This window comes from Neodiprion pinetum, chromosome 2 (assembly GCF_021155775.2).
Source record: "Neodiprion pinetum isolate iyNeoPine1 chromosome 2, iyNeoPine1.2, whole genome shotgun sequence".
NCBI classification, from domain to species: Eukaryota; Metazoa; Arthropoda; class Insecta; order Hymenoptera; family Diprionidae; genus Neodiprion; species Neodiprion pinetum.
The window spans coordinates 1887676-1902630 of record NC_060233.1 but is presented as its reverse complement, the minus strand read 5'-3'; the positions used below and the strand labels follow the sequence as shown (position 1 = coordinate 1902630).

General features: G+C 37.4%; 2 protein-coding genes across 2 annotated transcripts; one reads left to right on the top strand and one right to left on the bottom strand.

The window, feature by feature from the left end:
* The first annotated feature begins 441 nt into the window (after window positions 1–441).
* path (solute carrier family 36 member pathetic) lies at window positions 442–11982 on the top strand. The gene is made up of 10 exons (XM_046613291.2): window positions 442–624; window positions 5000–5066; window positions 6127–6215; window positions 7087–7191; window positions 7727–7877; window positions 7978–8099; window positions 8176–8534; window positions 9055–9238; window positions 9333–9499; window positions 10225–11982. The coding sequence occupies exons 2-10, from the start codon at window positions 5064–5066 to the stop codon at window positions 10455–10457; spliced, it is 1413 nt and encodes a 470-aa protein (XP_046469247.1). The 5' UTR covers window positions 442–624; window positions 5000–5063; the 3' UTR covers window positions 10458–11982.
* Window positions 11009–12686, bottom strand: Rpb10 (DNA-directed RNA polymerases I, II, and III subunit Rpb10). Its single transcript, XM_046613299.1, has 2 exons — window positions 12486–12686; window positions 11009–12255 (listed from the first exon to the last, which is right to left on the bottom strand). Exons 1-2 carry the CDS (start codon window positions 12578–12580, stop codon window positions 12147–12149), a joined length of 204 nt encoding a protein of 67 aa, XP_046469255.1. The 5' UTR covers window positions 12581–12686; the 3' UTR covers window positions 11009–12146.
* Window positions 12687–14955: the final 2269 nt, after the last annotated feature.

Below are 14955 nucleotides of genomic sequence, written 5' to 3'. Positions count from 1 at the left end.
TAAATGGCAAATATCATTATACAGCTGTAGGAAACAGCGTCTCAAAGACAGAATGAAAACACTCTATTTGTGGCAGACTGCGCCACCGTTTCTCGGAGTTCCGTTCCCCTACAGCCCCGCGGCCGGTCTCATAACGAGAAACCGTTCAACCCAGCCGCCTCTGAATCGTGATCCTACCTTACCGACCGAATCGGTCGAACGTGCGTATCCACACAGGCGGATTCGGACAACAGTTGTGTCGTGTGTGTTATCCGGCCTCTTGCGCGTGTTCGCACACACGTCGCGAGTCCGCAGGCGGTGTGGGAGTCGGCGGCGACGGTGCCGCGTCTGTGTGCCGTCGAGCTCGATGCAGTGGGAGGTCGTCGTCATCGGTTCGAGGGCGGGGAGGGTTTGGTTGAGGTGGGGGTACCAGCTCCGGTAGTCTGCGACCCTTGTATGAATTTAGAGAAGTTAGTGTCGAGACTTGGCCTGATGAGCGTGGTGGCCGGTTACGGTCCGGGAGGTGGTTTCGAGCACGTCGTCGTCGTCGTCGTTGTCGTCGCTTTTTCGGGACGGCAAGCTACCGTGGCTTTTTTCATCGCTTTACCACCGTTCGCAAGGGAGAAAAAAAAAACTGGTAACAAGGTGGGTTTGTGTTTTAAACGTGAGGTGCAGACTACGTGTGTGGTTTTTATTTTTTTTTTATTGCCTCTGTTCTTTCGAACCCAACATATGCGATGATGTACACGTGCGGTTATGAACATGTAAATCGAGAACCGGTATGATTCGATAGCGAAAAAAAATTACCATCGAACACCGCGTGGATAGATTCTTTTCTTTTTTTCTTTTTTGGTTTTTGTTCCGGAGTAACGTGCAGATTTACACACCGTGTGTACTTCATCGTTACCGTACCAAATTCGTAGGGATCATCGGCTGCAGGGTATAAATTCCGTGACGTAAAGTTTATGGCGTCGTTGCATCAGCCGCGTGAAACCCACCACGTGTAGCCTCTGTTTCTGAATGCGGGGTTAACCCATCCGGTTCCGATACCGCCGCGTGTGTGATGCAACAAACCTCCGTCTGTCGTTCTCAATTAATTCTTTTGTCTTTTTGCATTTCATTATCGCGTCTCGACGCCGGCTGAAACAACGACGATACCAGGGTTTAATCTAACCAGCGCGAACTGTACAATAATCTGTTTCGAATCGATTCTCTGTCACTTCGTAATCTCAAGATTCGATAGCTTTTCTTTTCTTTTTCTCATACGTTCTCCTCAGGTTGGTAGAATTGAACACTGTTCGAAAATTCGAATCAAACTTTCAGCGACAAGTTTGTAATGGTACGTATTGTACACTTTGACATTGGACTTATGCAAGTTTTACAGGATTATTGAGTAAATGAAATTGAGAAGAGAATATGCCTCGGTGATTGTCTGTTCGGCTGTGATGCCAGACGTCGAGTACGTGAAGTTAGCCCACCACGTGAAGTTTGCTCATGCGCAAAAAACACGGCTATCTGCACGTGTAGGTCCTATACAATTATTCGACGATAGCGTACAGAAACTACGTCGATAATACACATGTAATATAAAGGTGTACAAATTTGCTTATTTTTCATCTCTGTCGATTAATAGCGTAGTACGTGGTGTAAAATTATTTCGAATACATTATCGATATGCCGGAATATCTCGTCGTGTAAATACCGGGTCTTACAGCACTCGGTATATCTCTACGTATGTTGATACATATATACACAGGATAGGTAACACATGGCTGTGCATAGATACGTACGTTGCATACGTATCTTATACTGTACGTGTCTATGCCAAGCGTATATAAGCAATTCGATAATATATAATCGATGCTCTGACGGGTTATGCAATACGTATGTAATGTATTCATGCATGCATCAGGGTGTAAAAGAAGATCATTTTATTTTGTTTCTTGGAAACTGGTTCAAAAGTTTCATTTAGGTATAAAGATACGCCTGTTAAAATTTGAGCTCTTGATATTAACATATTAAGGTCTTTAAATAATTTTTAACCTCAAATAACTTTTGAAAGAGTAGATTTATCGTTAAATGATAAGATACCTTTTTTGTAGAGCCTTCAATTTTCTACAAAAATATGTCCGTGAATTTTATGTACAACGCATCGTTAGCTGGTTATAAAAATCAGAAGGAGCAAATTGAATGGAAAATAGAAAAGTGCGATGCGCAAACTCTTAAAGTTAATGTTGTGAGATGAAATTTTAACAGGCGTATTTTTATACCTAAACGAAACTTTTGAACCTGTTTCCAGGAGAAGGAAAAGACCTTTTTTTTTTGCCACACACTAGTCTGCATGTATACTGATGAAATAAGCTATATCTTAAAATTCGCAACGTTGAATCCCAGACGCGGGAATTATCCGTAGGTATATCAATAAAATATAAAAACAATTATCCGCATAGAATGAATGTAAAAACATACACTTAATTACAGGAAAGAGCAGCGTATATTCGTATGAAAAGTTGAAAAATTCGCAACGCTGAGATATTTCGGATACCTTTATCGGTATCTAACCGAGCGGGCGGAGAGTAGAAAAAAAAAAGAAGAAATAAGGAAATAAGGTAGATACGGTATAACGCGATTATAAAAGAGAACTAAAACAATGCGATCGTATTTCGCTTGAGTAGGTTGTAGGTGTACGCTTATTTCTGTAGAGGCCATTCGTACCGTTAGCACGTGTGGAACGCGAATAGATTCGCACAATTGTACAAGCCAAGACGATCAGACGACAGAGGCCTAGGATGCCGCATGTATCAGATACGAAAATAGATCCACGTATGATTTCTACCTTGTAGTAAACGTGAATCGCATCGGGTATGCCTGTTATTGCATCTTTGCTCCTGCGAATATTCAAATGGCGAATTATCATCGTATCGAAGTTAGGTAAAGTTTATCGTAACGATTCGCGCCGAGGAAAAAGCGTTATTTCGCGTTTTTTTAATTGTTCGAAATTCGAGCGAAAAACACTAATATTTCGAGATCATAGATTCACAAAAATCATTGCAAGACTAAGGAAAGTGGTGAGATTTTTTCCGCAACGTTTCGTTACCAACTTCCAGCTGGAAACATATCGTAACATGCCTACATGTATTACTACGTTATCATTCCAACATATTTATTATTTTTCTTATTCTTTATACCAGTTGACTGACACGCCCGTTTATTCAATGAATGTTGTAATGGTGAAACGAATTTAGATGCCGCACAAGTACCGCGTAATTGATTCGGATTAACAGCGCGTGGCTGCCCGTCCCGCCAAAATATTTCTTATATCTGTAGAGGAAAAATGAAGAAATAAGTAGAAGATAAATTCATTTTACGATTTCGCCACGCACATATACGCGTATTTATTTTAATTTTTTTTTTTTTCTTTCGTTTTTTTCTTTCGCGCTGAAATATCACGCATATCGCAACGCAATCGCCCACAACTCGGTGGCACACGACGATCTCTGTCGTATTATTTTACGTATAATGTGTGCAAAAAATGAGAACCTGACCTGAATTGCGGTTTTCGTTATATATTATATATACATATACGATAATGCTCTTGATATTCTTGGTTACATTGCGCAATAATTGTGTCTGCATTAGCAGCCGGCATTGCTGCAAAAATGAACGTAAGCAAGTATAGGGGAACAAAAAAAAGAAACAAACAAACAAACAAACAACGAAACGTTTAAGTTAGATTAATTATTTTTTAAAAATTTCTTTATAGTATCGAGTAAAAAATGATAACACTTGAGAACGAAATTAAATGGGTTATCGTTGCGGACTAAAACGTTCAACGTGTGTAAGTAATCATGTACCAGGTGTCGTAATTTACGCAGATAATGACTTGATTAATCGCTGCACATTATATCGTACGTTATATTGCTCCGGTGTGATTATATCGTATGATACTGCAACGCAGATGACATTCTTGAGGTTCAGTTTGTTCAGTTTGATAACGAGTTGAATTGTTTGTATAAGAACGTAGCAGGAGAAAGTTTGTACGTCGTTTGAATTTAATTTCAGAAAATTATTTTATACTTTCTTCAGGCGTATCGCATAATGGAGAAAATATCTTCTTGCGTTCGTTCATTCGTTTTAAAGACGTATAGTAAACAACAACAATATGTAAAAATCCGTAGTTTCTTGATTTTAAAAATGTGTAAACGCATCGAGAAAATTTTTCATTTATACAGTCGCGATATTGTAAAACCGAGAAGGCAAAGTTTGAAATCACGAATAGAATTATGTATATTTCCCGAGCATCGATGCGTAATATTCAGTAAATAGGTATAACTAATGCAATGTCTGCAGTTCGAACTTCGACCCGTCAGAGTGCATTTATTGTGTCGTACTGCAAGCTTTTTGCATTAAAAAAAGGAAAAAAAATAAAAAAATAAAAAACGATAATACATGTATTATCTGTAGAGCAGTGTAATCTTTGCGCAAGATTTTCGTTTTGTTTCATTTCAGTTATCTTCTATTAATTTCAAAGAAGTAATCGACCATGGTCGTTGTGACTAATCGTAAGTTAACGATATTTACACCAAAATTCTAACCATTTTTTTTTTTTTTTTGTTTCTTTCTATTTATCAAACAAGTTTTGTTCGACTTTTACTTATCTGGTGCACGTTAAGCTATTTTTGACTTCGTAATTCGTTTAACGGAAATTCTTTAAACAGACTACACATCACGTAGCTGCATTGTTTGAATTCTAAAACCAGAGGTTTTATGTAAAAACTTTGATGCAATTTTATCTTGATACCGTAATCTTAACTTCAACTCAAACAACAAACGTTGTCTATTGAATTCTCAACCCGGTTCGTATTATATAAAACAACGGGTGAAAATTTGGTATCTGATACGTGATGATCGCATCTTTTGATTGTAACACCGATCGATATCTATATATATTTTAAAACTGACATATTTAAAACGCTTTGACAACATAAGATTTACATGTGTTATTAACGCTTGATTTCAGACGTATAACGTCATCGGATTCCTGGAGTATTTGGAAACAGAGATAAAGGAGGACCTTCGCAAGCATGGCAAGTCGTCTCATTATAATAACAATACGATCCCTATTATCATCATCATCATCTCTAACAACAATAACAGCAGTAATTAAGAAAGAGTACAAACTCGAGCATCCGCTTGAAATACAATTAAGAAATCATCCTAGTGTAACGATTCGTAAAAAAATAACTTACTTTCGCGATTTTTTTCCCATGGTTTAAACATGTTAATCAATCTGATTTTTTTTTATTTTTATGTCAAATCAAAGCACTCGTGAAAAATGGATAATAAATTTTTTATCGTTTATTTTTTGTTTAAAATTTACTTTATAAGGTTGAAAATGACTCGGAAAATAGAGAAGTCCCCACAAAATTTGTAAAAAGATTATTAATAAGTATGAAAGTCGTTATTTGGCAGCTTGGAAAAAAAAGGTATGGAATTTAATCTATTTTTTAGATAGTTTTTCGTTGTGAAAAATACGAAGATTTAAAAAAAATCTTTCATAGCTAGATAAAGAATGGCGTGAAAAATGTTGCGTTCGAGAAAACCGTTAAAAACAATGCTAAGAAAAAGTGAATAAATAAAAACAAACGTTTAAAAATTTATTTTCTGTTCTTCACGAGTGCTTTGATTTGACATAAAAAAATCGGAATGATTAGCGTACTTTAACCATCGAAAAAAAAACCTCGCAAATATCAGCTATTTTTCGACTTGTTACACTAGGATTGATCCCTTCAAAATTTTACGCGATTTGAGGGAACTTTGAAAAATCTTTACCGCTTCGGTATGAATATAAAATGACGGTTATAATCACGTTATCCAATAAATTGATTTATCAACTGCAGGAAGCAGCCGACAGTCCAATTATTATAACCGTTGGACAATTGGTCCCGATCACTGTTATTATATACAAATCAACATTTCTTTCTCGGCAATTTATTATCGTCATTTATTCGCGTCTATGATAAAAGAAGTATAATTAAATTTCGCCTTCGAATTTAAAGATGTACTTCACATTTTACTTACTTGTTAATTGTTTGCAAGTTTAATTCTACGAAAGTATAACTTGTGTGCTTTATTTTCGGGTCGCAGGTTAGCGCAACCGAACCTCCAGCCACGGAGTTGGAAACTTTCCTTCCACAGGATGGTTCAGCAATAAAAGATGGAGCCTTGACCGGCAAGTAAGTATTATATAAATTATATCACAGAATAAACACAGATCGTCGATAAATGTGCTTTTGCGAAATTATAATAATTAATCGTACAATAACCAATTACGTTACGTATGTACATAAAAAATGAAAATTTCCACGAGGGAAAAACGCACGCTAATTAATGTATACTGTATAAAACATAATGAATATAAATATCACACGCATGATTCTCATTACTAATCACGTATTTACATTATAATGACGAATTGCCAAAGTTATGTAATAATTATATTTATATATATATATATTATTATAATTAAATCGCACATTCGACCCACGATGGAAATTTGCAAATTATGTTGGTATCGTTACGCCGCAGTTTACAAACAATACAATTAAACACTCGCGCGTATATTGTAACACAAAATTGTTACGCAATTGTATCGCGCAATATTAGAATCGATGTCAAGACCTGACAAACCTGGACGAATTTATATTGCAGGTACATAATTTACACGTCGCATTCTCAACCCAGCTCGTGCTCATTCATATGTACGTTCTGAATTAGTGTACGTCAAGTGATACTTACGTTTATGCAAATTCGATATATCCTATGCGAACACATATATATGTCAGGGGAAATTTACTGAAACATCTGTATCTATTTCGCACACACACACGTAAATTGCACCCACGTAGAATTATTACAACGTGATTGATGGAGCATAATCACCGAATATTGGAATCTTCAAGGTGGCAAAAAAATCACTTGAATGCAATTTTCCGTCGAATAATTATCGAGATATTTTTACTTGAATAATATTTATGTAAAAACTGTTCTCTTCCGTTTCGTCGCCAGGTATGCATGTAATTAATTATATTCTATATCGGTGTCAAGGTATAAAGTGCAAGTGGTCCCAGCGCGAGATGTCGAAGCCACCGGACAGACTGGCGACAAAGGATTCGACCCTTTCAAAGAACGCGATAACCCGAATCCCACGACGTGAGTAAAATCCTGAAAAACGCATATATTTTTACAAATGAGATACAAGCAGTGCCTGTATAAATATGCATTCAAAATTCAACTATATTTATATATAATATAGACATGTGGAAAAAAATATGGAGTAAAAAATAACAAATAAACAAATACACGGTTAGAAAAACAATCTACCAAGTAGATCCACTAAAATTTTTGGTTCATTTTAACAATTTTTTAATGTATTGCTAAAGGGAAAAAAAAAGCAACTGAATATTAAAAATCGAATGTTAAAATCACAAAAACATAAATATAAAGTGGACCTGCTGGGACATTGTGTTTGGTTAAATTTTTCAAACAGTGATACTGTCGAGTAGTACACACTTTGTTTTGATATAATTTATGTCATATAGATTACTACTAATTTTAGTTTTTTAAAAGTCCATATTATATGTACATATTTTGTCATTTTTAATCCCACATATTTATCCGGGCCCTTGGACATAAGTAATAACACGATACGCGAATAATTAAACTTCGACAATTATTATTTCTGCAGCAACTGCGACACGCTCACGCATTTACTGAAGGCATGTCTTGGCACCGGAATGTTGAGCATGCCGTTCGCGTTCAAAAGCGCAGGACTCGTACTCGGCATATTTTTAACAATATTCGTCGGTTTCATTTGCACGTATTGCGCGTACGTGTACGTAAGTATATTCACCTAAAATTATTTGAATAAAAAAAAAAAAAAAAAAAACACGAAGAATATTCTACAAGTTCATCTCTGATCATCCCTTTTCCGCGTAGATCGAATGTGCCCACAAGTTGTATCAGAGGACTCGAAAATCCACCATGTCCTTCCCAGAGGTCGCCCAATGCGCGTTCACCAACGGTCCACCATGGGCGAGACCCTACGCCAAGACTGTAAGGTAAGCGAATCGAACGAGAGTCAGTCAATTGCGAAGAAGGAGAAAGATCTCATCATCAAGTTTTATCATTTTCCAGGGTGATAATCGACCTGAGTTTGTTCGTGTCCTATTTCGGCACGTGCACCGTTTACTCGGTGATCATCGCCCAGAACATAAACCAAGTTATAGCGGTACACATGGGTGAGGGACTTGCGGAGCGTGGGATGATAGCAATATTGCTAGTGCCGTTCGTCCTACTTAGTTGGGTACCAAATCTCAAGTACCTAGCGCCGGTTTCCATGGTGGCGAACGCCTTCATGGTGGTGGGTCTCGGAATAACGTTCTATTACTTCGTCATGAACATGCACCCGCCATCGGAGGTACATATGGTTACGGAGACGGTATCGACTCTACCGGCGTTCTTCAGTATCTCCATATTCGCGATAGAAGCTATAGGTGAGAAAAAATTCATTCGCATACTTACATCTACGAAAGAATCTGTATTATATATATATACCGGGACGATCTCTTGAGACTTGAAAATGAACCGCGCATGCGCTAAATAATTCGATCTCATTGGTCGGCGAAATCTTCCCGCGGCGATATTCTTGTTTGCGATGCAGGCGGGCCAACGTACACAAAATGTGTACGTTTGAATTTTCAAAGAGCGTAAGCATTAAGTTCCGACCGTTCTTCGAAGAATCAGCTTTCCGACCCGATAACAAATGCTTCGCAAACCTTTCCGAGTCACTGCCTCAATTATTTGAGATTATAACCTCGAAAATTCGTATCAACTACATCGCCGCCAGAAACAGTTTGACGGCTGAAACTCGGGATGGCCAGCCTGCACGAACAGCCGATAAAACTCGCGCATGCGCGGTTGATTTTCAAGTTTCAAGAGATTGTCCCGGGTATAATGTAGTGTAGTATGTAATATGATATATACTGTACGGTATGCCTACACTAATGATTTCAGGTGTTGTAATGCCGCTTGAGAACAACATGAAAACGCCCCAGCAATTCATCGGTATTTGCGGAGTTATGAACCAGGGAATGTCAGCCGTAACTCTGATATACATTGTGATCGGTTTTATGGGGTATGCAGCGTACAGAGACGGAACCAAGGAAAACATCATAACGAATTTGAATCCAGAGGACATGTAAGGATTTTCAACACTCCGTTTCATCGCCTTCTCGAATTCGATTTGACCTGTCGAGCTGATCATTATAACTTATAATCGGGTATATTTTCAGCCTTGCTCAAGTTGTCAAAGTTCTGATCGCCCTCGCGGTTTACTGCACATTCGGACTGCAGTTCTACGTGTGCTTGGAAATCGCGTGGAACAGTATAAAGGAACGCTTCCTTAAGAAGCCGCAAATCGCAAACTACCTTCTTCGCACAGGATTAGCAATGGCTGCTGGTTAGTGTGCAAATAATTAAGCGTTACGTCATTGTTCGGCGTTCTAAATCGATTGATTGCATATGGGGCATTCCACGTCAAATTAGCCGCCAATATATACCTCATCATCTTCAGTTTCAATCATTTTTTAGTACGATGTTCACAGTGACCAAAAAAGGTCTCGGAATTTTTCTCAAATTTTTTTTAGCCACCGCTGAAATTTTCAAAAAATTTAAAAATCAATTCCGAAAATTCCGTTTTTTTTTAAATCTGAAAATGTAATTTTTAAGCACCACACCATAATGGAAACTCGGTATTTACTATTCTTTTGTAAGATTTTAGTTTCTCCATTCCCCGATCGAAATAGATCACGGAATCATGAAAATAATGTGATACGGCAATCTAATTATTTATAGATCGAGGCGGGGGGGGGATCCGACATGGAAAAATTTAAAACTTAGTAAATATTGAGATCCCATTACCGTGTGCTACTTAAAAATCACATTTCAAATCATAGGATCAGTGTGAATTTTCGAAGATTTTTAAAAATGGCTTGCAATTTTGTATAAATTTCACCAATGGCTAGAGAAAATCTAATAAAAAAAAAAAACTTGAGATCGTTTTGAATTGGTACAAGAACATCATACTAAAACATGATCAGAATCGAATCAGGTAGGGTACATGGGCTGCTAATTTGACATGGAATGCCCTATATACATGCCTCACGCCACCGTTGTTAATTTCAGTATTAGTGGCCGTCGCAGTACCGAAGATAATGCCGTTTGTCGGACTGATCGGCGCCCTGTGTTTCTCCATACTGGGGCTTATCATGCCACCAATCGTCGAACTGATTGTTCGATGGGACGAAGGATTTGGCCGAGGGTATTGGTTGATTGTTAAAACTATCCTCGTGGCTTCTTTTGGTCTGGTGGTTTTACTCTTTGGAACTTACACTGCCATACTAGACATCTTCAAGTAAATCATATCCGTATAACTGTTTAATTGAATTATGCGACGACGCCTTGCCTCGAATTACACTTTGTTAACTGTTCATAATTTTGCTACGAATATGTTACACGTGTTTTTGATAACAGTTCGTAAAATTTATTTTCCACTATTCTACTATCGCGATTTTTCAAGCTCTTTCACACTGTGCACACTTGCTTGTCGGCGGTAAACGAATCGTTGAGTGAAATCGTAACATTTTTTTTTTTGTCATCTATTATGCAAACATGAAATTGGGGCGGAAAAAGATTAATATTTAATATCAATTATTCGTCAACAAACTCTACCGTTAAATGTAAACGCGCAATTAATGAGAATTTCAAGCTCTTTTTTCAAATCCTATCGAAAAACAAAAAACAATTATTCTTAGATAAATTTATCTAAGACAGCCCCCATATTTGCCTCATCATCTACAGACCATCGCATCATCATTACAATCACATCAAAGTCGAAGGAATAGATTACCCATAGGAAAAAATTTTTGTATATCATAATAATGAAATATAGTATTTTTTTCACCCGTGATAGGTACTAGGACTGTTCGATCATACACGATCTGTTATGCGAATAATTCTAAATGAATCATTAGATTAGAGATTTCATCTATTTTTGTATTAGGAAGTTGAGTAAATAAATTATTATCATTAGGCGAAAAACAGGGGATAAAAATTAAATAGAAGGTAAATCATTGACAATTAGATGAATAATATTGTCGGTACTAATGCGAGGTTGTGCAAGGAAAATAGAAGAGACAATTCTAAGACTCAAGAGTTTTTGTACGAACTTCATTCAAGCAGTTATTTTTTAAATAATCAAGATACGATCTTCTACAATCGAGTTCGCAGAACGCGAACGGCGATTTAGTATAAAAATTGCAATATTGTTAGATAATAAACAAACAATTATGCTTTGTTTAGTTTCTAGTTGTTTCTGAATGAATTAAGGCCAAAATCGTCTTGATATTTTACCGAGGATGTAGGGGGGGGGGGGGGGAGAAAATGTGAAAATACCTTTATGGATTAGAAAGTATAATAAGATTATTGAAGCGTTTGTTATTTTTTAAAAAAAGAAGAAAATAGAAAAAACCAATAAATAAATTTCTCGCGTTAGCAATACATAGAATTTTTATAAATTGTAAAGTTTTGAATTGATTCAATACCAAGTCATATTTTTGGTGTCTATTTCTAAAATAATCCCTATACGTTAGAAGTCTATTACTGTTATTTCTGCATCATAGTTTGATAATTATTTACAACTTATATGAATCAACTGATTAGTCTTCTAACAAATCCGGATTACAAAATTGAATGAAGATCTATTTCTTCTTTAAATAGAAAACTATATGTATGAAGATGTTACAACTAAGAATGTTTTACGATATTTGAATAGTTGATACTCGAAGAAACGACCGGTACAACCAATTGTAACCGATTCAAAGTATATGTAAGCTGAGCAATTTTTTTTTCAATAAAACAAAAAAAAGGACCTGTTTTCAATAACCTCGCATGTTTTTTATTTGCAATGAATTCGATTCTGGCATTCGTGATCATTTTGTTCAATGGAATACTTTCCACCTTTCTCGATGGACAAGAGGTGAACCGAATTCTTGTACAAAGTTATACTGTCTTTTGTAATAATCATTGTCCCAAATATTTCCTATGTGTTACTTTTCCAACGGAGCATAATTCAATAATTTTTCAATAAGATCGACGTGTCCAAGCAGCATGCGACGGCAACAGTATCTCTTCAGGCCGAGGGCATCCAAGGCATCACTGAAAAAAATTGAAGGCAGTTCTGAGTTTGGATACTCTAATTGAGAATTTACCGAAAGAATATTGTAATTATTTTCTACTTGGCGATTCGAAATTGTAGTATTGCATATATATTGAGTATCGAAAGACGTTGAACAATTTTCATTCAAGTTCTAAGGATAAATTTATTGTTGATGTTTTCGACACCGAATACAATAGGTTATGTTCGTGCTCGCAAGTTGCGTCCTTACCCTTCCGTATATTCTGCTTGCAGTAAGCCAAGATAAGCTTCCCATTTGTTGCCAATCACTTTACCGCAGGTGAAACAACGCACTGGAATGATCATTCTGCAATAATATTCCTCGCGGAAACGATAAATCAAAAAATTGAAACCACACTTGACTCCACGCTGCTTAACCTCGTGCGATTTTGTTTCAGCTCTGGACCATAAACTGTACAGCTCTATGAGTGACAATGTTGACGGTATCAGTCGGTACGTCAGAACAAGATTTATCAATTGGACGATTTACCTTCGCTCCTGGATGAACTGATCTGTGATTCCGTTATCCGTCGGTAAATCAAGTCTTATAATTTTTACGCAAGATGGCGAAACCACGCAATTAATCTCAATTCTTTGACCGGCATTCGTGATGAAATCCGAATTTGAATATGGAACCGGCCCGTATTTGGAACCCAGTTTTTGAATGATTTTGAACTTCATTAAATTGGTAATTCGAAAGTTGCGTGTACTTAAGTATAAAAATGAATTTAAGATTATGTGACTTAAAAGACCTTTGTAATGGCGTTCTAGCTCAAAATTTCACATTAATGTCTCGTGGGAAGTTTATTTTTATAAAACATTTTTATTTTTTTTTTGAATAATCTGGTAACGTGAATGCATGATATTCCATAAAGAGGCAATTATTCGTTAAACGAATATATAATAGAATGCTCAGGATAGAATGTCGTGAATAATTATGAAAAAAAGTTCGATACTTTCGGAGCAGCCATATCTGCAGTATATCATGTGCGCGTGATATCTCAATTTAACGATTCCTCCACTAGGCGGAATTGTTTACCATAAATTGACACTTCTTTTACATCCCCCGCTCAGCCGTTGTAATAACAACGGAAGACTGTAACTATGCGGGTTATATTAAACAATTTGAGACTCGAGCTCGATTTATAAACATCTGGCACTGCGGGGAATTCCAGTATACCACACATTCACCGTATTATACATCAGGCTCGGTTGCTCTGCTGCGGCTAGACTGCCATATACCAATGGGTTATTTTTTGAGCGAGCTACCGCCTCTGCACCCACTAAACCCTAGGAATTTCCCGTACCTACTTCTCATCGTAATTCAAGCCGTTCCGATGACCGTCGCTTACGGGCACGTTGTCCCGCAGGCTAGAGTAATTAAGGGGTTATACCTAGTCGAGATTTATCAAAAATCGATTTTTTAAAATTTCAATTTCGTAATGTACACATATTCAAGTGTATACACAGAAAATTTCTTGTCGACCGACAAATATTCTCGATGTTACGCGTACGTTTGCAAAGGCGTCTCGGAGCGTTTGAAAGTGCTTTTGAAACTATGAACGCCTTTTTCTCAAAACTATGTTTTCAAAGTCGGTGAGCAAGGTTTCTCGAAAACGGCTGATAAGATCGGTCTCAAATTTTTACACAAGCTTTGTGAATATATCTTTCAGTCTTTAATCGAAGGTCTTTTCTCGTTGATAAATATTTGCCATTTTATAAAGAAATTGAGGCGAAATTTTTTATGGAAAATACGTTTGTTATTTGTTTGAGAAGCCGCCGTGTTGTTAGCAATTAAAATTTTGTTTATTCCTCCAATCAAAGACTAGATAATACCTTATATAAACTAAGTCTTTTTTGTTTTTTCATTTCCGACGATTCAGTCCAGAGATATCTTGCTCGTCGAAAGACACCATTTTTACGTGCTGCTCTCGCGGATCGGCTATATCAGCTTTAAAAATCATTACGTTTACTAATAAAAAATATCAGAATGAATTTCAACGTTACCCCAATATGTATATAAATTTGTATGTTAACAAAATTGAAATGTCTCTTGATGCAAAATCCTTGAAAAATCGCTCCTTTCCGGCCTCCTGCGACTGGTTTTAACCCCTTAACGAACCATCCTCCAGCATGTGAAATGTGCAGCGACAAAAATGTTGAACAGTATACCCAGAGAGTTGATGGCTCGGTGGGAAAAGGCAATAATTATAACGCGGTAGTCATACGCGTCAACGTCCCTACGGACGGTTCCCCCAAGTACAGGGAACATCGCGGGCTCTGCAGCGCTGCTAACTACGCTACGCACACTCTCCCTCTCTCAGCAACGGTTCTGTTATTCTATCTCACGTACGCGGCTTTCTCACAACCACCGGCGCACATCCGATGGAATATAAGTTTTAAGGCGTGTTTTGATAGCGTCAGGGTGTGTCTGCCGGGAGCCAGGGGATTCCTACCTAATGGATTGCCGCCGCCGCCGCCGCCGCCGCCGCCGCCGCCGCCGCCGTCTCACCGACTCCGCAACCGTCTTCCTCGCGACGACGACGTTGCAACTTAGAAAGCTCAAGTATTATACTTATAGGGTGCCTTATACCGGCCGAAGACCCTGCGGTTGTTTGTGCTTTCGCAATGTGTGTTCGATAAATCGGCCATACGCTCTTTACCAACCATCATCACCAAAG

What these genes read in the sequence shown, in the direction of transcription:
- path (XM_046613291.2), top strand. An exon ending in GATGGAGCCTTGACCGGCAA is followed by an intron (nt 6,216 to 7,086) that starts GTAAGTATTATA and finishes ATCGGTGTCAAG; the next exon opens with GTATAAAGTGCAAGTGGTCC. An exon ending in ATTCGCGATAGAAGCTATAG is followed by an intron (nt 8,535 to 9,054) that starts GTGAGAAAAAAT and finishes TAATGATTTCAG; the next exon opens with GTGTTGTAATGCCGCTTGAG.
- Rpb10 (XM_046613299.1), bottom strand. Translation starts at nt 12,580, where the DNA reads ATGATCATTCCAGTGCGTTGTTTCACCTGCGGTAAAGTGATTGGCAAC. An exon ending in CAAGCAGAATATACGGAAGG is followed by an intron (nt 12,256 to 12,485) that starts GTAAGGACGCAA and finishes AATTTTTTTCAG; the next exon opens with TGATGCCTTGGATGCCCTCG.